Source organism: Cydia splendana, chromosome 20 (assembly GCF_910591565.1).
Source record: "Cydia splendana chromosome 20, ilCydSple1.2, whole genome shotgun sequence".
Classification (NCBI taxonomy): Eukaryota; Metazoa; Arthropoda; class Insecta; order Lepidoptera; family Tortricidae; genus Cydia; species Cydia splendana.
The window spans coordinates 5,777,656-5,801,600 of NC_085979.1; the positions used below are offsets into that span (position 1 = coordinate 5,777,656).

Sequence of the window (23,945 nt, forward strand, 5' to 3'; positions counted from 1 at the left end):
GTTTGCCTTTTACTAAGCAGGATTTGAGTACAATACATGAGAAATGGATTGAAGAACCATTGGACCACTTCGACTCAAAAGAAAAAAGAACATTGAAAATAAGATACTTCGAGAATCTAGAGCTATGGAAACCTAATGCACCTATCTATGTATACATTGGTGGACCAATGCCGATTATAGAAGGTATCATAGCGAATGTGGACATTTTTTTGATGGCTCAATTAGCAAAAGAAACTAATGGAGGAATGTTTGCTGCGGAACATAGATATTATGGAAAGAGTTTGCCAGATATTAAAAATAACGACACGGTTGAATACTATAAGTTTTTAAGTACTGAGCAAGCGCTGGAAGATCTTGTAAGTTTAATTAAAATGCTGAAATCTGATTCCAAATTCAAAACATCAAAGGTGGTGATGATCGGTGGCTGGTATGCAGGGAACCTTGCAGCATGGATGAGAGAACTGCATCCTGATTTAGTAGATGCAGCGGTCGCTAGTAGCGCTCCAGTCTTAGCAAAGAAAGACTTTCACGAATACTTAGACGTCACACGTTATGCTTTCGGTAAATACGGACCTGAAACCTGTTTGAAAAATATGGAAAAGATGTTTAAAAGATGCGAAAAACAATTGAAGAGCGCAAGTGGAATTGAAGATCTGAAATTAGAATGGAATATTTGCCCAGACAACGATATGACGGTTTTAGAAAATCAACAATATTTCTTTTATCAGATCGTTTACAGACTCCTTAAAGGTACTGTAGCATATACATCGCCGCATATTGTTGAAGTTGTCTGCAAAACTTACTTTGGTTCTGACGAAAATATGTCGCTGGATAACTTAAAAGATATGCTTGTTGGAGACGGTTGTAATAATGTTGACTTTAGATCACAAGATTTTACAAAATTAGAATATGCTGCATGGATACATCAAGTTTGCACAGAATTTGGTTACCAAGAAACTACATCGTCAGAAAAACAACCTTTCGTTCACTGGAATCCATTGGACTTCACGCTTAAGATCTGCAGAGGTTTTATTAAAGGGGACGTCGAAAAAAAGATGGATGAAGGAATAGCGAAGACGAATAAAAAATACGGAGGATTAACACCTAATGTAACTAAAGTCGTATTCACTCATGGAGATATGGATCCTTGGCACACTCTTGGGGTCCTTAAAGATTTAGGACCTGATGCCCCAGCCACAATGGTGAATGGAACCTCACAATGTGGGGTCCTGATGGTTATGGATGATGAACCAAAAGAAATGACAGAAAATAGAAGATATGTGAAGGAGCTGATCAAGAAGTGGATTTCGTAATGGGAAATATATGATTATATTCGTAATCTGATAACAATGGTCTTTAATGTTATAATAACATCCTTTATTACTTATAGAATATATATGCAGTTTATTTAGTTTATTTTACATTGTTTGTATTTTATGTAGTTTATTGTACATTGTTTGTAATTTATATTTACTTCATTTAAAATCTTAATATTTTTAATGGTTTGCACTGCCCAGTTATTTTTAGCTGCTGTTTCGCTATCTGAAGGTTGTCTGGAAGAGATCGCTTTTTAACGATAAGTCCGCCTGTTGTTACCTACCCATTTAAGATCGACCAATTTGATCATATAAGAAATTGGCTTGAACCTCATCTAGCGTCCACACGACAAATGTATCACTGCTTTCTTGAAAGTCACCGAAAATATAAAATATGTGATTAAAATGTGTACGTGTGGACGGTAGATGAGACGGACGCCATTTTTTTTCTGACCAAATTGACCAATTGACCGTCTGTACGGACCTTAATGTCCATCTTAGATTTGTCTCAAGTAGCCCGGGCGTGCTTTCACCAGCGCGTGTGCGACGTAGCGTCATTCCAATCGCTGAGCATGGATAAATCAGAAACTTATCCTAACCAAGAGCGGTATTAAGGTGGCTTTAGATCCTATAATATCTCAAATTGATTTGAGGCTGCCGTCTCTCTGGTATTTATAGTCTGTCAAACAACTTTGTCAGTAGAAAAAGGCGCGACATTCAAATTATCTATTTAACGATAAACCGTTGCGCCTAATTTTTTTTTAATTTGCCTTTTTTTTCTACTGACGGAAATGGCTTGACACTTGCTAGCTGCACTGAGAATATTGATTTAATTAAATATCAAAACTCACATTGCAATACTTTTTTTTTAATTCAAATGTCGGTCCAGTTGCACTAGCACTTAAGTACGAGTGATGTTCGACGCGAGTGAAATATCAAATTGACATCATATTTTTGAATTTCGAATGTTGCTAAGTTTGCGCTCGCGCATTAATTGAGTCCTTACTCGGCTGTCCGCGCAGTTATATAACGCACCGGATCGTTATGCAACTGTTACACTATTGATCATATCTTAAGTCAGGCAGCTCTCATAGGAAACGTGAGTCTTCTATCCTCCTTCCTCACGTGAATCAACTTATTAGTGCCACTTGGGGGTCATTTATTAATTACATCACACGAATTTCTGTAGGCTGTACTCCTCATACTGATCAACATTTGTTCAGCGACTTATAAAAATAACTTGTGGTTTGATTTTTAATACACTTTAAAGTTTATTCTAAGACGCAATGTATTGCGAATTTTGTTATGTTTAAATGCGTGACAAGCAACGTCAATCGCAATGATATGGCGTGGCGATGGCGTCCATTGAAGATAATATTTATTTTGTATGAAAAATAGGGAGTCTAAATACTACATCATTTTTAAAAGTTGTTGAACAAAAGTGTCTCCGTTTGAGGAGTACAATCTATGTTTTAATTATTTGCTCATGTTACAGGCCACACCCGGTATTGGTTGCATGTAATTTAAGCATATTTTTTTATAGGAAAGCGTATCCTCTACTGTATCCTGGGTGTGACGGGTCTCTATTGTTTCCCATAAAGTTTTAAGTCATAATGTATTGTTTGTCCGCATTTTCGTTAGCCATAATTTGGTTTTTCTCAGAAACGCGTAGACTTTCAAGATTGCCATAAAACAAACCTAACCTAACATATCTATAGGATAACCTTACGAAATATCTGAAAAGTTAACGGTTTCAGAATTGTGACTAATGATAATCTGACAATCATTACATTGTGACTTTCAATAGTTATGTCAAAGAAAGGGATCCGGGGTGTTGACTAGGGCTTCCAAATACCGGACTTCTCACAATACCGGTATTAATACCGAAACTGTCTTCATCAATACCGGGATCCCGGGATCCCGGTATTGAATATGAATCGCTTAAAAAAATATAGTTTTATTGAAAAAGCGGAATTAAAAAGGGTTACTGTAACACCAGATATGTCCTAAAAGCTTTTAGAACAATAAACAATGAATGTCGCCATCTGTTTTTAGGGTTCCGTACCCAAAGGGTAAAACGGGACCCTATTACTAAGACTTCGCTGTCCGTCCGTCCGTCCGTCCGTCCGTCCGTCCGTCCGTCCGTCCGTCTGTCACCAGGCTGTATCTCACGAACCGTGATAGCTAGACAGTTGAAATTTTCACAGATGATGTATTTCTGTTGCCGCTATAACAACAAATACTAAAAACAGAATAAAATAAAGATTTAAATGGGGCTCCCATACAACAAACGTGATTTTTGACCAAAGTTAAGCAACGTCGGGAGTGGTCAGTATTTGGATGGGTGACCGTTTTTTTTTGCTTTTTTTTTGTATTTTTATTTGTATTATGGTACGGAACCCTTCGTGCGCGAGTCCGACTCGCACTTGCCCGGTTTTTATTTTATTTCACACTCCAGGTTGGCAATAATTTTATCCAACTGGTTGACTTTACCAGTCACATTTTTAGTCCAACAACCCGCCAGCCAACTATTTTTTTAATTTCCGCCTAAATTAGTTTGCCATACTGCAGTTCCTTGATCCTTGCTCTTTTCTTTAATTTTTTGATAAAATTTTAAGAACTAACTCAACTAACTATATTAATCTCACTGTCAGGATTCATCTACCACCAACCACCAAATATTTATCTGACGTTCAGGCAACGATCTTATTTCAATAATAAAATAAGGGCTAGATGCAATTTAGATGCCTCTGACGTGTAGTAAGCTTCTTAATACAGCCGAATATGAGCATTCTAATGGATATAAATGGTTTATACTGCAAATTTTCCTTGTTTTTGAAAATACCGGGATCCCGGTATTGCATTTAAAAATACCGGTATTGAAAAATACCTTTAAAAAGACGGGATCCCGGTATTTCGGGATCCCGGGATCCCGGTATTGGAAGCCCTAGTGTTGACTCATAAATGTCTCAAGGTCAAATTCCACTATTCCAATTAAGACCTCAACTCGTCTCGGAATGAAAATTCTTTGCGGTCAGCGTACCGAGTTATATAACGCACCGGGTCATTATATAACTGTAACGCTATTGATTATATCTCGGGCCCTCGTAGGTGCCTGTGACATAAAATTATCTTGTTAAGCCGCTTTGAGTGGTCATTAATGTTACGTTTGCTTGCGTGTTAGAAGAGGTAAAGGGCCATCAGTCAAAGGCAAAGTAGGTACGGGTCAGTCTATGAGTACATATGTGTATATACGCTTCCAGTACTTCGAAAATCGATCAATATGACACTACTTGACCTACTCACACTTTTCTATGATGTGTTTTAAAACCGTATGTTACGACCGCCATTGCATTTCGACTGATACTACAATTGAGGTCAAATCAAATCCCTTTGTTATAGAATGTCATTTTGAAATCGATATTGACGTTACCCTAATAGCATTTTCTTGTAGGGATTTGGTTGGGCCTTTGTTTACGTATTAGTTGGGCAACCGTTATATTTGGCCGTACGATTTGCTGGAGGGCCCTCGACAAAGGCCCTCCCGAAGATTCCCAACAGAGGGCCATAAGAGTAATTTTTTCGTTGGGCCTATTTAAATAAATCATACAATTATTCAACGGTGGTGGTTTTGGTTGGGCCGTGGTTGGGCCTATACACATTTGTTTGATGGTTGGTTAATTGTTACATTTGGCCTTACGATTTGCTGGAGGGCCCTCGATAAAGGCCCTCCTGAAGATTCCCAACAGAGGGCCATTAGAGTAATTTTTTCGTTGGGCCTATTTAAATAAATCATACAATTATTCAACGGTTGTGGTTTTGGTTGGGCCGTGGTTGGGCCTATACACATTTGTTTGATGGTTGGTTAATTGTTACATTTGGCCGTATGGCTTGCTGTAGGGCTGCAAAAAAATAAAAAAGGGCAATTTTTTAGTTGTACTTCTGTTTGCAAATTCAACAATTACCCAACGGCAAGTCAGGTAGGTCGGTAGGTAGTCGTGCACCAGGTTGGAGGCCCAACACAGCTTGTCCCACAAAGGGCCAACATTGTAACTTTAACGTTGGGTCTTGTGTAGGATTCTTACAATACTACCATAGGTATATCGTTGTGTAATTTATAGTGGGCCTACAGTCTAATTATGTAATGGGCATTTGTTTACGAGTCCTACAGTTACCCTACGTTAGGTAAGTGGTTGTGTAATACGACGTTGGGCCTTTGCTGATAAATATTACAATTACACTACGGTAGGCATTGGTTGTATATAGAGATGGGTCGCGGGTATTTACCCAATTTACCCACCCAGGTAAATACCCGGTAAATACCCATCTACCCGGTATTTACCCGTATCTACCCAAATGGACGGGTAGATTCATTTCTTGTTGCACATGTCGATTTGTGTTAAAGTGGAGATATAAACCGAGTTAATGGCTGTAATTATTGTGTGTCATTTAAAAAGAAATGGTTTAGTTGCAGTTGCAGTTGTAACTAAGGAATTTTTAGTACAATTTTAATAAATATTAAAAAAGGCCGTCATAAGAGTATTTTTATTAGACTTGAGTAAATTATCGTACTTATACGTTGATAATACACATTCCAACTTCGGTCGGCGGGGGGTGCGGTTGGGGGGAGGGGGGAAAAAGTGAACTTTTTCATATTTCTTGGAATCTGTCATTAATATCGAAAAGTGTTGTATGTACAAACTAAAGTAGACATAATTTTCTACAAAAAAGGTTATATACATTTTTGTCTTAAAACTAACTGTGTTTGACTTATAAGCTTCACAAGTTGGGATACTGCACAATTTTTTTTTATTATCATTCATAAGTATTCTTTATTTTCATCTTTCTAATGTATATTAAAAGCATTTTAAAACATTTCCGGAAGCCAGGGAATGATTTTACACGATTTTCATAATTGGACTGATATGTTAAAATCGAACTTCACCTCATAGCAACCTTTTCGTAATTAGTTTGAACATACATTTTATGTAACATTGTAAAAAAATACTTAAATTAATCTTATTTATACTCACATACCATTAAACACATCAAATTTAGAAGAAAAACGAAAATACCCGCGTATTTACCCGCGGGTAGGTAAATATCGGGTATTTACCGGGTAAATACCCGCTCTCGGGTATTTACCCGGGTAGTTACCCATCTCTAGTTGTATACCCACATGAAGGTCCTAGGCACCAGTTGTTGTTAATCTTCTCTGTATCGTTCCAATTTTAGTATATGTACTGCCGAAGCAAGTACACTTACTATACACTCTAATTTGTATATATACTAACCGCACTTCAAAACTTCGTAAGCGACATTTATGTTTTTTGAGATTTAAATTGAGAAAATGTTGGTAAAATACAATTTTTTAAATTAATGTATAAATTTTATAGTTATAGCTATTAGATTTATAAGTTACTTTAAAAAAATATTATGATTATATCCGGAATAATCGAGAAAATAACTATAACTTCGATGTTTGGAGACAGTAACGCCATCTAGTGACGCCACAAGCAAAGTTCCACAGCCAATGTTGGTAAATGCGACATTTGTCGTCATTGGGCCATCGGATGATATCGTTGATTAGCCAACGTTACCAAAGTAAACAAAGGAGGCCCATTGTTGGGCATCAGTGCCACAGCCAATGTTGGTAAATGCGATATTTGTCATCAGTGGACCATCGGATGATATCGTTGATTAGCCAACGTTACCAAAATACACAAAGGCCCATTGTTGGGCATCAATGCTACAGCCAAAGTTGGTAAATGCGACATTTGTCGTCATTGGGCCATCGGATGATATCGTTGATTAGCTAACGTTACCAAAATAAACAAATGCCCATTGTTGGGCATCAGTACCACAGCCAATGTTGGTAAATGCGATATTTGTCATCAGTGGACCATCGGATGATATCGTTGATTAGCCAACGTTACCAAAATACACAAAGGCCCGTTGTTGGGCATCATTGCCACAGCCAATGTTGGTAAATGCGATATTTGTCATCATTGGGCCATCGGATGATATCGTTGATTAGCCAACGTTACCAAAATACACAGAGGCCCATTGTTGGGCATCCGTGCCACAGCCAATGTTGGTAAATGCGGTATTTGTCTCCATTGGGCCAACGAATGTTATCGTTGTTTAGCGAACGGTAGCAAAATACACAAAGGCCCATTGTTGGGTATCCGTGCCACAGCCAATGTTGGTAAATGCGGTATTTGTCACCATTGGGCCAACGAATGTTATCGTTGTTTAGCGAACGGTAGCAAAATACACAAAGGCCCATTGTTGGGCATCACTGCCACTGCCAATGTTGGTAAATGCGATATATGTCATCATTGGGCCAACTAATATTATCGTTGTTTAGCCAACGTTACCAAAATACACAAAGGCCCGTTGTTGGGCATCAGTGCCACAGCCAATGTTGGTAAATGCGATATTTGTCATCATTGGGCCATCGGATGATATCGTTGATTAGCCAACGTTACCAAAATACACAAAGGCCCATTGTTGGGCATCACTGCCACTGCCAATGTTGGTAAATGCGATATATGCCATCATTGGGCCAACGAATATTATCGTTGTTTAGCCAACGGTACCAAAATACACAAAGGCCCATTGTTGGGCATCTGTGCCACAGCGAATGTTGGTAAATGCGATGGTGGGCCAATACAAATTTTAATGTTGGCTACGGAACGAACCTCATCCCAACGTTTTCCCTACCGTTGGCACCGTGGGCCCCAACGAAAATGCTACTAGGGTATTATTACTAACGGCCTTACCTACCTACCTTACCTTAAAACCGCCATAATTTTTTTAATTGTATTTGAATTTTTTAACGATGTTTTGTCTTATTTATCAGACCGCGGCGAAATGAGCCCGATTTTGTATGTCTTATATATCGTTTACGGCGGTTAAAAGGTTAACAATAAAATATAGAAATCGTAAATAAAAGCATCTCTCTTCATTCCAGGTCACACTGCAGCTGTGACGCAAAATTCCGAGAGTGCCTCAAGAAGACAAATTCCCTGATATCTGCTCAGATCGGCCTCACCTATTTCAACGTGCTGGGACCACAGTGCTTCAGGAAGGCACATCCCATCGTGCGCTGTCTTAGGAGAACCAGGTACCACCACTTTACCACTAAAGTTCCATGGGGATCTGCCGAATACTGCATCAGAACAGCACGTAGCAAAAATACTGTTATGTTACCTAAATGAAGTTTCTAAAAAAGAACTGGTTTCGATTTGTGGTGGGTAAGATTCCGAGAGTGCCTGAAGTAGACGAATTCTCTGATATCTGCTCAGATCGGCCTCATATATTTCAACGAGCTGGCACCACAGTGCTTTAGGAAGGCACATCCCATCGTACGCTGTCTTAGGAGAACCAGGTAATACCACTTTACCATTAAAGTTCCATGGGGATCTGCCGAATCCTACATCAGAATCAGAACAGCACGTAGCAAAAAACTGTTATATTACCTAAATGAATTTTAGTTTCTAAAAAAGAAGTGGTTTCGATTTCTGGTGGGTTTCCGAGAGTACCTGAAGAAGACGAATTCCCTCATATCTGCTCAGATCGGCCTCACCTATTTCAATATGCTGGGACCAAAGTGCTTCAGAAAGGCACATCCTATCGTGCGCTGTCTTAGGAGAACCAGGTACTATTACACACCGGGGTGTTCCAGCTGTGATCGAGCCACGTTCGACGTATTGCCTCCCTGTCACACTTACGTACGAATTTACATGTGCGACAGTTCCATGGGGATCTGCCGAATCCTGCATCAGAACAGCACGTAGCAAAAAACTGTTATGTTACCTAAATTAATTTTAGTTTCTAAAAAAAAACTGTTTACTGATGCGTAAAATTCCGAGAGTGCCTGAAGAAGACGAATTCTCTGATATCTGCTCAGATAGGTCTCACATATTTCAACGTGCTGGGACCACAGTGCTTTAGAAAGACACATCCCATCGTGCGGTGTATTAGGAGAAGCAGATAAAACATACGTTACCATACACACTTTACACACACTTTCACACTTTATTTACACTTTGCTGTGGACTCAAAACTAGTCAGAACAGCCTCAGTACATAGAGTAGGATCTCTAGAAGAGTGCCACATGCATAATTGTTAGACCGCAGTTTGACTTCTGATCTAACAATTATCACAAACAATAACAAACACATAACAACAATACAACAATTATTATTATTCTGATTGAGTAGGTCTCCCAGGCTTCAAGAAACCTGATGGTGCTAGGCTGAAAAGTGGTGCCGGTCGCCCTACCACCCCCCTGAAAATCCCCTATAAAGTGTTCATAGTTTTCAAAGTTCTAATGCTTTCAATTTTTTTTATTACAATTAATTCATACAGTCAGCGTCATATCCAAAGCATTGCAAAAATTGGTATCATCCAAAGTATTGAAATAGTTCGGTACGCCATACAAATTATATGATGTACCGAACTATTTGAATACTTTGGATGCTACCTACTATATGACGCTGACTGTACATATTTACGATTAAAATAATCTCCTATAACATACACCGTGACATATAGATTTGACGAAGCTGTTTTAGACGGCCAAGGTTTAGCGAGGTTGCCAAGTAATAAGCTTGTGGAACATGCCAGAGGTCGAATAAGTGGCCGATTCTGGGACACTGCCCCTCCCCCCATCCCCCCACCCCCGGAGTAACAAGTGTCCGGAATTTTCTCACCCATTTACAAATTTCTATTTTCTTTTACAGGTTAACTGGACAAAAATGCGAAGAGTATGAGCTGGACTACACCAAGCCTAAGATGTGGCAATGGTTTGACAATGAGACCTTCTAGAACCTTCTAGAATGTCTGATTATGAGAACATCATAATCAGACATTGGAGTATACACTGAAATATATGGCATATAAGAAAGAAAAATTCACCAAGGCCTCCAGGGTTGGAATTAAACTAGGACTCGCGGTCGCGACCGGGTTTCGTGTACCCGTCTCCGGGGCCCCGTTCTCGTGTTACATGAAACCGGATTTGTGTCTCGTTCGGAACGGGTAATTAGGGTCCGTGTAATTAAGATCCGTGTACCCGTGTTACCCGTGTGTCCGGATCCACGGACACAAGGGTTCGGCCCGTTCTCACGTATACGTGACGATCGGACGCGTTCTTTATAAGAGCGAAGAATGAAAAGTTTATAACGAACAATAACACATTACCAATAACAAGCAAAACGAAAAAAATAAACAGAGCAACAACTAGGTCCGGAACGAACGCACTACACGAGCACGGACTTTGTCGTGTTCGTGTAGTTCGGATACTTAGCACCGCCGGTGCTAAGAACACGGACGCACGGGTTGGCGTGTAGCACTGATATCGGGAAACCTAAACTAGTGGCTCTGTGAGCTGTAGACCTCGCGAGCAGAGCTTGAAATAACATGGTGCTAAGAGCTTTAAATACACCGTGTTTTTTTTTATTTCCGTTAATTTCAAGGGTGCATTCCTGAGCTTAAATCAAGTAACTTTCTCAAAGACACCGATGTTCTAATTAAGTCCATTTCGGAGATAATCCATAATTTATTTTTTTACTATAAGGCCTCTACAAGCGTGTACACTTGCCTTAGGGCCGGCTTACATATTGATTAGTGTTTAGAATGAGTTCATACATTTGCTACTAAACTTAAGTACAATCTCGGTCGATTGATGTACGAAATGACATTGATATGTCACAGATTTCAATTGTTTGGTTGAGTTAAATGTAATGCCCGTGTTACAACAACGCTATATGCTACATTTAATTACTTTTTAAACAAAAAAAAAACAAAAAAGAAAACAAAAGAAAATTTTTTTTTTGAAAATTAACTATGCCATTTAGTTCTTATAAACGTACTTAACTATACCCCGAAGTTAACGGAATTCAATAAAAACACGGTGTATAGTAAATTAAAGAAAAACAATACGAAATTTATGTGTAAAAAAATACAAAAAGTTATAATATCCCAGCATACAATTACTGGGGATCGAACCCAGACCCTCTGTGCAAACAGAAAAAGCGAACGTTTACAAACTGAGCCAAATAGTTCTTAGATGGGTTGACGAAATTTAGCTACTCCTTCTCAAATTAAAATTAGTTAAAATTAAATATCTAAATACCGCCTAAACCAGCGATAATTTTTTTCTGCATTTTTTGCTATTAACTCTGTAAACATGTTTCAAAAAGAAAAAAGTCTTATGATATCGATACGACTATTTGTTTAGGCGCCAGGTATCACGACTCCGCCATTTTTAAAAATTTCCAAAAACCGGATTGACAAAAAAATTTTATTTAGTCATAAAATTCGGTCACAAAATTTCACGAGAATCGGTTAAGAATTGCGACCTGTAGAGGAGAACATCCGGACATACGAAAGCAAAATGCCCGAGTCAAAACGTAGACCTTCGCTTCGCTTCGGTCAATTAAACCAGCGCCCTCTGCATTCGCGGCGGATGCCTAGACCCCTCGTCAACCTGGGTCACGGCGGCATGGGTCTAATTTTCTCACGTATAAGCCCCCCCCCCCCCCCCCTTGATTTGGCAACGTCAAAAATACTGGACACCTTTGATCCTCTTTTAGTATTATTTACTTAACCAGATTCATTGCTACTATTGAGCGCCGAGGAGGTTTGCATATGCATAGCATGACATTTCGTGTTTTCTGTTGATTTAAGGCTTACGGAGCCCTAACCCTTATAAAAAAAGTACATAGTTAAGCAACTGTAATTAGTCTAAAGTTAATTGATTCCATTGTGTTACGACAGTTAAGCCATTTCTATTTGTTGAAGTTAAGTAGATGCATGAAAGTGTGTTAGCGTATGCTATAGACTTATATGTGTACGAATTAAGTACATTAAATACAATACAATACAATTTACATAGTTAATTTTCGTACAACACAAATTAATCAATTAAGTTAAGACTAATCAGATCACAGCTTCGCTGCGCTTAATTACGTACAATTTTTTTGCAATTCACTCAAACAATATTTAATTCGAATCTCCTCTTAATGACATTATGATATTACTTATAATTTTAGTCATAATAACTAATTTATAGTCTTGCCTATTGCATTTTGTCCGACGATTGTACCGTACATGGTACATGGTCACTGTTTACCGTACTGTATATTTTTGTATGGTTTTTTTTCACTAAGCCTTAGTATTGAATTTTCACAGTTATTTTCAGACTGCCTGTAATCTGCTTTTTTTACTACGAGGTACATCCTCATATGTTTACGTAGTACTTTATATGTAGTGAATACAGACTATAGTGAGCATTTCACTATTATAGTTCGTTTAGAAAAAGACTGCGCGCTCTTGACGTGCCTTTTAATTGAAAAACGCTTTTTAAAAATCAGTACCTATTACTTATGAAAGCAAAAGAATGTAAATAATGGTATATGGTTCATAATTGTTACATATTTGTCGTGACTAATTTTTCAAAAGCCTTTTTCAATAAAAAGATTGTTTACCTTTTTTCTAATGCTAAAAAAAGGAACTACTTATAAGTATCTAACGATTATCTGGATAGGAAAATTAGTTCTACAAATTTACAATAATATTATTGTTATTTATATACTGACATTTGTTACCATTTTTAATTAGGATTAATATGTAACATAATGTAACATAGATGTATTTAGGAATATTTAAATGTAAATAAAAGATGATTTTTTATTGCATTTTTTATTTTTATATAAGAAACATCAGAATATATTTCGAAATGTCACATTTAACAACAGATAAAATGTTACTTTTAAACATGTTAAAACACTATCAAAGAAAAATGACAAAAAAAAAAATAAAAAAAAATTTGCTCAAAAAAAATTGAGCATCTACGCGGAATCTGTGATATTTTCATTTGTGCGCAAAAATTTTTCAGAAAAATTGTGTAAAGTTTCAATTAGGATATGTGGTTATATCAGTTAATTAAAACGATATTACGACAATACAGTCCATTGTAGATATATTTTATTAATTATAGATTACTAACGATTCGTTATGAATGGTTAAAACAACTACATTTTACATAAATGATGCTAAATTGTTACGACATTTCAGAAAATATGCCACTTTGTAAAATGTCTGGATATTTTATAAAACCTTTCGAAGTAACTACCTGAATAAAGTAGATTTGAATAAAGTAGATTATTTTATACTTATACTTACTTTTTTTAAAGTATATAAAGAAAATTAACGTATTTATCCTGGATCAAATAATATTCTTGGTTGGTAAAGCAAAAAAATATGATCTCGTTAATCGTCTATGGATTTTTTTTTACCGAATGGCTTATTTCCTCTGATCAAAAATATATAAATGTATATTTTTGTCAATTACTTACAGATGTTTTTTTCGGAGATAATATGAACATGGCACAATCTACTTTGAAATATTTTATATTTCTAAATGTTAATGAATGTTTAAATGGAAAAAGCTTGTTACAATCTTTAATATTAAAGCAATAGCTTATATAGTTTAATATGTCTTGAATTTATTTAGCATCGGCATATCTATAGATTCTATACTTGTTAGTATTTTTTTTATATCGGGAACAAATATGTACATACTGTATAAACACAAAAAAACTCGATTAAAAATATGAAAAAAACATTCAACATCAAATCTTATTCACATGGACACACCGATATATTAAATCTGAACAAATATGAGCTAAACACTATTAACATAAAATAATATTTTTATTGCTTATTTCTTAAAACTACTTATTAAGAGATTTGTTGCTATTGAGATCGGAAATTTCTTTCAATTACTACTTATAAGTGTAATTAATACTTTAAAAAAATCACAGAGTTGATAGATCTACGGCCCGATGCGAACTTTGGGATACGTCAAATATTACGGCTAGATACGATGTAGATTAGATATGTCAGTGGCAAATATGACATTTCTTCAAACAAAAGCGTCACTTTTTACACTGACATATGCAATCTATATTCCCCCCACGAGCGTATATTTCTTTGATTTTCAATCGTAGGAAAAAAAAACTATTTGCTTTTGATTGCTGAAACTAAAAGCAATCACTGCTTTGTCGACGAAATTATCAATGTTGTTCGTTGTTCGAGAAAAACGCTAGTGGATGGAATAGCCCCTATGATGGAATTAGCCACATTGCCCTTGTTTCAGAAAGTCGTTTTAAAATGAGAGTGTAAATTCGATTGTTCATATAACTCTTAAACACAAGGAAATCGGGATGTTAGGTATGAATTCACAGTTTTGCTACGGATGTAGTGCATAATTATTTTCCATCGTATTTTCACGGAAATGTACGAACGTGTCTTGCTATTTCAGTCAGTCTCGGTACAAAAAGTACTGAGGTTGACTGAAGTAGCATGACAAATACGAACGTGTCCGAGAAAGTACGATGGAAAACATTATGCACTACATCTATGTACGACTGTCTATCTTTCAACTCTGTGATTAAAAGTTATTTTACATTTTTTGACTTTGTTCTCGAAGTAAAATTAATAGTGTATAGCTATATTTGATTTATATTACAACGATATAAAATTCTAAAGTAAGCTACGCCTACTATTTACTATTTAGTGGGCTTATATACTGGGATATATTGCTTAATATGGTCCAATGGGGTTAATACTAGGCATGGATAAGTTTCTTTTACGAGTAGGACCGTTTTTGTATGTACTTCGCGATAGAAAATATGTTCAACAAATAAATAAAAATTAAAAAAATATTCTGTAAGTAGGCTTTAAAGGCTCTTTCACGAGTGTGTAATTTTAATACCTACGTATTATTTTACTTTTTTGTTTTATGAGTAGAAATTTTCTTTATTCCTTTATATGGTTTTCATAGATGAAAATTAATAATTATATATCTTAACGTGAACTGTTCAGGCTCAATAATAACATCTAGTTAATATAAGTATGTATTTGTGAACACTTTAGCTGTTCCAATATATCGGATATACGGTACAGTTTTTTATATATTCCAACATAAGGTTTAATTATAAAACAACTGAAATTATGTAAATTAGTTTTAAATTTTAATAACACAGAGTTTGGAAATAACCACCTATAGATATCAGTCTCATACAAAAAAACAACCATACCCATAAAAGTTACTTTTCATCGTCTCGGTACCAAAACGAGGCATTTAAAAAGAAGGCCAAGTTCAGTACTCAAGCGACGAGTGAACACTTTTACAAAGCGGAAAATCTATAATAATCGCATTTAGTACAGCCATACTATTCTGACACATATTGTCAGAGAGAGATGGCTTTATCTGTAAAGATAAGTACGATTACTATAGACTTATGGAAGGATATAAGCCAAAGGAGAAGGAATTATTCAATTCTGAGATTTACCAAAGTATAGTACCCAAATGACTACAAGATCACAAGATGTCATTTGATTGATTGATTGAAACAAATTTTAATGTCAATCGAAAATAAAAATGTATTCGGGCGACAAATACAACACAAAGTAATCATATGATCATTTCCAAACATTATTTAAGATTGGTATTCTATATCAAAGATCATCTTAGCTATGCTCTCGGTATGCGTCAAGAAACAACGATGATCGTCGAAATAAATAACAAGTATATCATTCGGCACATAAAACTTTGCCTTTATAATTTATCAATCAGGTGCTAATTTTGGTAACACTCAGAATCGTAATCTAAAAACAGCAGTAGATTAAGTAGCATCTCACCAGAATTCCAATGCCTGTTCGAGTTCATATTACACTTAAACTAATGAAAAAGGGAATCTAGCTTCAATACGAAATGTGTTGATGAATCTATCGCGATGCTGATGCCCTTATTGTCAAATCCCTGGATTTGTAATGTCCATCTTTTAATAAAAAGCTAAGGTTCCGATCCACTGCAGCTTTAGTAAAAGGAAATAAAACATTTTCAATGAAACTTGGCTTGGTTTTCGCGATAAAAGTCTATTTTCGATTTACACATGACGTGGCCAGATCATAGAACTTAATCATTTGTGACGTTTACAACTAAAAGGTACCACATTGTCGGTTGTCGATAAGGTTGATTTCAAATTGAAGCTTCATGGAAATAGCGCCTTATTAACAACCGACAATAGACCGCGATCCACGAACAGATTTCCATGACCAATCGTCTCCCGGGCGATAACTCGTTTATTGGTTAACGGCTATGAATGATGATCCCTCATGGACGTCAGCTGGCACTCCGTTGGTGGGTTGAGGAATGGCAGCCACAGAAACATGTAAAAAAATAAAATAAATTTTGTCATCGCCTCCCGTTTGATACTTTGTCAGAAGATAGTTTAGATGTTATTATGAATAAAATAACCGTCAGCCGGTTGTATAGCGGTGGAAAGACCGTCAGCTACTTGATTAAACATGTATAAAATAAGCGCTGTACCTTTTTATTATAGTAATAACTAAATCATGAAACTTTGCATGTAGGATTTCATCAGGCATTTCAATAAACGCCTTATGGATTTGCGGACATTATCAACTGACGGTCTTTCCACCGCGATACAACCGGCTGCCTTTTTTTTAATTAATGATAGCATCTAAACTATTATCTGACAAAGTATCAAGCGGGAGGCGATGACTGACGATATTTGCTCCTGGCCCGCGGTCTACAAGTACCCTGTTGGTTGAAATCGGCACCTTTTATGAAATGCCATTTAAGAATCGATCACTTCATGATATGCTTAGGTTAGGTCTTTTTCATGATGTGGCCAACTGATCATTTTGTTGAAATGATTGACACGTCATGAAAATATCAATTGTAAGATCTGGCCACGACAGATACATATTGTTTGACACCTTACTCTGCGATGGTCGATTATGTCAAACCACCATGGAACCAACCACATAATCACAGTAAAATTTACAATAAGCTTAAGCCTTTTTGTTTTCGATTTGGCCCAAAAGTAAAAGAGGTTCACGCAGCCTAAGAAGGCAAAATATTAAAAGAAAGATCTGTTGATTAGGAAAATCTTCTAAAACGAGAGACTCAAAGGAAAATTTTAAGGTACTTACATCTTACGTAAGCTTTTCATTATTAGCGATTTATGTGACTGATGATGGAGACAGGAGGTGGCCATAGGGACTCTGTGATAAACAACGCAACCTAATTGTGTTTGGGGTTTTTATAATTGTCTCGATGAGTATTAGTTGCCCGTGGAAAGAAAAGTACAGTCAGCGATAAAAACTTGTACCAAAAAAATTTTTTTTGCCAAAAATGTAATATTAACTAGTGATTTATGTGACTGGTGATCGGAACCTCTACGCTAAGCTTGACTACTGTTGATCTACTGCTGAGACAGGATGGTCCAGGAAGGTCCAAGGGTGAAGTGAGATTGGTGTTTTATTTGGACCCTGGGGTTCACACGTGATATTTCCAATGTGGCAAAACATCAATTTGATACAAATTTGATATTAAAACCAGGCTAAGGGATAAATATTTCCCACATACGGCACTTCAAACATGTGTTCTATTTTCGATCAGTACGACTGACATTCGATTGTCATTTTTGAACTGTCAGCTGGTAAAGGCAGGCTTTAATAAGGCAGAGGGAATATATTTGCCACTTTTTGAACTTTGTTTCAATAGGATTCAAGTTTCCATAATTTCTGACACTCTTATGCCTTATAAGGGGGGAAAAACCGTAAAGCGGTTTCTCACTTGACTTATTCGGGTTACTCTTCCATTTATAATCTTGATGCTAAAAATTCTCCGATTTTGTATAGAAAATATTGTGTCCACTACGTCCCACATAAATATTCAAATAAATAAAGTTTACTTTTACTAAAACGTGACAAAAAAGTTAGACATTTTTTTATACACGATTCTGGGTGCGTGGGACTAACCCAAAGAAGTCTAATTTTGTTAAAAGAAGGTTTTAAATAATTGTTTGAGACGGTAATTAGGTAACTTATCATAGTGAATATTAGTTTTTTTAACAATCATCTGTTCCTATTTGATTTGTTTCTTCAAGCAACGAATTAGTAGGTAATTACTGTTTTGCGACATTTGAAATATCCTGAAGCCACATACTTATCTTCTCAAAAACTACTCTATAAGTAGCGCACAGTTTGACTCATCATAGCTGATATTATATTTGCAGACTTGGCATGCCTCTCTTTCAAACCTTATTAGGGAGAAAAGGACGGCATGCATTATGCAAACTACTTATTCAGCCATTTCACGAAATACCCAACTACATCTAATCATTTACTTACTTATACCGAACCCTGAATCAAACTGCCGCGACTAATACTGTTAAATTTCTATTTGACATCAAATATATGAAAAAATACACCTAAACCTTACGTATTACTAGTAATTCTGATAATTATTAATTCTCTAATGTATATGCTAATTCCTACTCGTAACGCAGCTACCAAAATAATAATACACTAATAAAATAAGGCATGGGTACCACGGAGGGATCAAAAAATTACAAGATATCTCTTTAAATATCAGGCACTCAAATTGAAACAATTTTCTTTTTTTAAATAATACTTACAGGTCTAGGGGCTTAAATCTAAAAACAAAATGCGGGTAAATGTACAATTTCTACAGAAAAAAAATTTGGATGGACTCTTTTTCACCAAATCCAAAATCCATCTTTCAAAAGCCGTGCCGCGTAAAATAATCTACCTTTTGACTATTCTATACCAACAGCTATGATATCCTCCTAAGGTCCAGCCATACAAATGTAAAATGCAAAATTTGCCACAGAAATTTGAACCTACAATGTAGGAAATAGAGTTGATTTCGCGTTGTTCAAAAACTAAACGAAACAAAGCAAAAGCAACTCTGTTCCAATCGAATATGATTTAAATTTCATTGAACTAAATAAGTATAATAGGTAGGATCTTGAACCTTAGGAGGCTATTTCAATATGTAAATATTGGTTTTGATCAATGCAGCTGCCAATCGTGATTTGTTTACCCTCTTACAGTACCTATTTTTGTTTAGGAATAGACGATTATACAGACTTTTCTCATTATATTTTAGTATGTAAAAAACAGCATTCCATATAAATGAAATTTAACCATAATATAAAAATCTATTTTAAATAATAGGGTAATTCGCCAGTAACTGGCCACCTGTTAGTAACTGGCCACCCTAAACTAAAAATGTATTCTATTCACCTATAAGGGGTCATCCATTAATTACGTCACACGTTTAGGGGGAGGGAGGGGGTCCAGAAAATGTGACATATTGTGACATGGGGGAGGGGGGAGACACAAACTTTGTGACGTCACTTTAACTTCATCAGTAACCGATTTTTTTTTTTGATTATTTTATTCGCTGTACATTTAAATAACAAGTTTTTAAAACGATAATCGTTTTTATTCTTTTAATTTTCTTTCCTAAGCAGTTTTGGGTTATAAAATTACTAATATTTATATCGTCAAAAATATTTTGATAAAATATTAATAATACTTAGGTACTTACTTAATTCGATTTGGCGATTTCGTAGAAAAAATGTGACATCACACTAGGGGGGAGGGGTTTGCCAAATGTGACCAAATGTGACAAGGGGGGGAGGGGTAAAAAAACCTAGAAATTCGTGTGACGTAATTAATGGATGACCCCTAAACAGAATTCATTTTAGTATAAGATGGCTAGTTATTGAAACCTTATACTAAAACGAATTCTGTTTATAGGTGAATTGAATTCATTTTTAGTTTAGGGTGGCCAGTTACTGGCGAAGTAACCCAGTATCTACTGCTAGAATCATCTATAAGAAAAAATAAACGTTAATTTTTTTCGCATTCATTTTTTAGTTTATCCTCTAGCCGCCCAGATGCCTGTAAAAAGGTCTCCGATTCCATTCTATTTTGAATATTTATTTTGACATAAGTATCAACATTGCATTTTTCTTGGCAAGTTTTGACATGTGGGCGGTTAGAAGTTATGTCTATTCCCGTACAAAAAAGGTACCTGTCTTTATTTTCTAGTAAAGTACATAACTGAAATAAAGCGCCTACACCCTACCTAATTCGTTTTGCTCAAATGTCGAAGCAGTGGACCCATCTTTTTGTATTTATCCCAAAACTAAACTAAGCCAAAGCTAACTTTTGAGTTTATCTGGAAGGTCCTTTTGATTACATAAAAAAATGCAACCTTTTACAATACAAACAAAAATTACAAGATAATCACATAAATGTAGACAACAAGAGATATCATCGATTAATATCATGTCAAAGTAAACATAAATATGGATAGAGTGAGATCAAAAATGTCTGCAACGATTTTGCAGTCGTTGCAGTCTTATCTTGGTCTAACTTTAGTATAGTAGTTAAGTAAAATTAAACAGTTATTCTTAACACAGGATAATATATAAATAGAAATACAGAATCTCAGATAATATGAATAATATTCGTCAGGCTTGTATAGTTCATCATTCTGAATAGATTTTTAGTTTGTTTCAAACGTTTCATCCTTAAGGCCCACGGTCCTACCCGTAGTACAAATTACTTCAATGTAATTTAAACCATTTTCAACTGGAACAGAGTTGCATTTCTCTTGTTGCCTTCTATTTACGAACAAAAGAAATCCAGACACATTTCCTGCTCTATTGAATACCTGACCGATTTTTATTCATACTTTTCGACATAGGGTGACTGTTATTTGGCCACTACATAGTAATTGGCCACTCCTCAGAAAAAACAGGCCAATTGAAGCCTATTTGTTAAGAGTGGCCAATTACTATGTAGTGGCCAATATTATAGCAGTCACCATATCCTGTATAAAATACTAGAATATCTTTCACTATAACGTCTGACTCCAATATACACCGGTATCTTAAAGCTAATAATATGTATACAAAACAGACGAACAGCAAACAATAAGTTACAACAACAAATATACAGAAAAAAATACCTATACTAATCGTACATTTTTACATCATCTACAATAATATAATTTGGTTTGGAATATAATATAAATGTAGGAGACACAATGGGATCACATATATTTTTCTCACTTTCTAACTTTCTACTAAATAATACTTCCAAGCAGTACTTTCCGCTTCCTACTTTAGTAATACCATGATTTGATATAATATTAGATTGTGAATTTTTCAGTTCTTATATTTTCGATTCGAAGCTGCTAATATCGTCAAGCGTTTTCAATTTCTGTACACAAAATCTTTTTTATCTCAATTTTGGTTTTATCTTGTTATTTTTCATGTTTTTAGTGGTATTGAAATTTTCCATTTTCAGAATGAAAGATTACTGTAAGTTTTTCAAAAAAAATCCAAGAAAGATTTTGAAATATTTGGGAACTTTCCGCAACCTTTACATCAGTATGATTGGCGCACTCTCTGCGAAGAAATCTTGAATATTTAGTAAAGACAAACCCAAAAAAGTTATGTGTACAAAATGTGAAAACCTTCATCGTTCATACTTTAAAACACATCTAAATAACTTCTATAACTACCAAACCCCTCTTAGTTACAAAATATGATTATGTCGCCGACCCTATACTCCCGTTCTGGGCATTTCGTTAAAAGCTAATTTGTTAGTTTAGCGGCAGCTTTTGCAAAAAGCAATTAATTTCTACGTTCTCTTTAAATTACAATGCATGGCGAATAAAGAAATCATTAATTGACTGATTGTCTAATTGTGTCCTTTTTTAGGCACATGGATTCGTGTCCTTTTTAAAGGCGTTTTATATGGACTATGGTGTTTTTCGTTTCGAGTGACAAATTTTTAATATACAAGAATATCAATGATTAAATCCTTAATGATATTCGATGGTAAAAAGATAAAAGTCCATTTTTGTATTGGTTAAATTAAATGTCTATTTTTGACATTATAATTCACACCGTACAGTGTAGTGCATAATTGTTATCCACCGTATTTCCTCGGAAACGTTCGTATTCGTCATGCTACTTCAGTCAACCTCAGTACTTTTTGTACCGAGACTAACTGAAATAGCAATACACGTTCGTACGTTTCCGTGGAAATACGATGGAAAATAATTATGCACTACACCTGTGCCCAGGTTGTAAATAAAACAATCTTGATTTTCAAAATATGTCACTTTGCCAACAACAGTTGACTTACGAATAATTTGGACAAATCTTTTTTTGGTCAATTTGAGACGGCTGGTCCAAAAAACGTTGATTTTTTTTACTGTGTTTGTGTATCAAACAGACAGGAGAATATTTTGAAGATACCTACGTTTTGTTTAAGTTCGATCATTGTAATTTTAATTTTCGATTACATTTTGTAAAAAAATGTGTAAGAAAACTATTCCTAATAATTATTTGTCAACGCATTTTTGGGTTACTCTGTAGATTCATTGCAATTTGGAAGCAATTCGGAGTTGTTTTCTTTTACAATTTAGTCATATTATAATTATGCAAATAGCAACTCGTTTTAAGGATTACTAATCAAAAATGTAAAATAAATTCAAGCCTATTTAACCTTTTGGACGCCAATGACCGATATATCCGCACCGCAGGTTCAACGCCAAAGACCGATTAATCGGTCACAGACCACAGAGCAACATAGACCTACTTAGGGGCTATTCATAAATTACGTCATTTCAAATTAGGGGAGGGAGGTCTGGACATCGGATGATGGTAGCATGACGTAGGAGGAAACGGGGTCATTCGAAGCATGATTTTTAGATGATTTTAGAGGGGGGGGGGGGGTCGAAAATCGTCAAAAATCGATGACGTAATTTATGGACAGCCCCCTGCGTGTATATGCATAAAGTTCAATTTCAGTTTTGACACTTCGGTGACGTGGCGTCCGCGTGACAGCTTTTGTGTTTGACATGCCATCGAAACGGAGGGTTAACTGGTAGAGAATGCCTTCTGGCATTAAGTTCGCCTTTTGTACAATTTTTACTGTGCAATAAAGTTTAAATAAATAAAAAATTAAATCATAAAGGTTAAGGATGATTCACGCTAGAACGGACCAGGTCCGGGCCGCGACGTCCGACACTTCAATTTTCTATAGAAAGCATCACGTGGTCATCGTGGAAAACGATGTATCGATCGCCTCAGCTCGGACCCGGACCGTTCTAACTGTGGCTAGTGGCTTAATCCAACTTTATCAGTCAAACCACTTTACTGTCAGAGGGCTAAATTATAGTTCAAACGTGGCTAGTGCTTCAGTCAAATCTCTGTATTGCATGTAAGAGCTGAGATCAAATTCCAAGCGTAGCTAGTGGTTTCCCAAACAAATCAATGCTTCTGAGGGATGTACAATACGAGTAAGGGTCTCCCCTAATATATCGACGCGCATTCGGCAAAAGCCGATAGGAAAAAGCTTTATGTCCACGCAATAAGAAAGAAAAAGCCGTCGACGCGTCGGCAGGCGCCGGCCGATGCGAGCCGAGCCGAACGACGTCTTTTTCGCTCTTATTACGTGGACATAAAGCTTTTTCCTATCGGCTTTTGCCGAATGCGCGTCGATATATCAGGGGTAGTTAGTTGCTCAGTCAAATTAAAATGCGTGCATGTGAGTTGTAATCCAAGTTTAACCTCCTAAGGGCCGCTTGCACCATCCCACTCACCCGGGGTTAACCGTTTATGCCCGGAGTTACCATGGTTACCAGTAGGTACAATTTGACACTTGGTTAACGGTTTAACAGGTTATTCC

At 36.1% G+C, this 23,945-nt stretch overlaps 1 protein-coding gene and 1 long non-coding RNA gene across 2 annotated transcripts in view; both read left to right on the plus strand.

Moving 5' to 3' along the window:
• LOC134800726 (uncharacterized) overlaps nt 1-10,200 on the plus strand; it is a 100,389-nt gene extending 90,189 nt beyond the window's left edge. The window contains exons 5-6 of the mRNA XM_063773248.1: nt 8,293-8,445; nt 10,067-10,200. Of these exons, the coding sequence (XP_063629318.1) occupies nt 8,293-8,445; nt 10,067-10,151 (238 nt within the window). The 3' untranslated portion in view covers nt 10,152-10,200. The remainder of the gene's footprint in view (nt 1-8,292; nt 8,446-10,066) is intronic.
• The window catches only part of LOC134800869 (uncharacterized), a 417,476-nt gene that overhangs the window by 134,492 nt on the left and 259,039 nt on the right, over nt 1-23,945 (plus strand). The window lies entirely within an intron of this gene.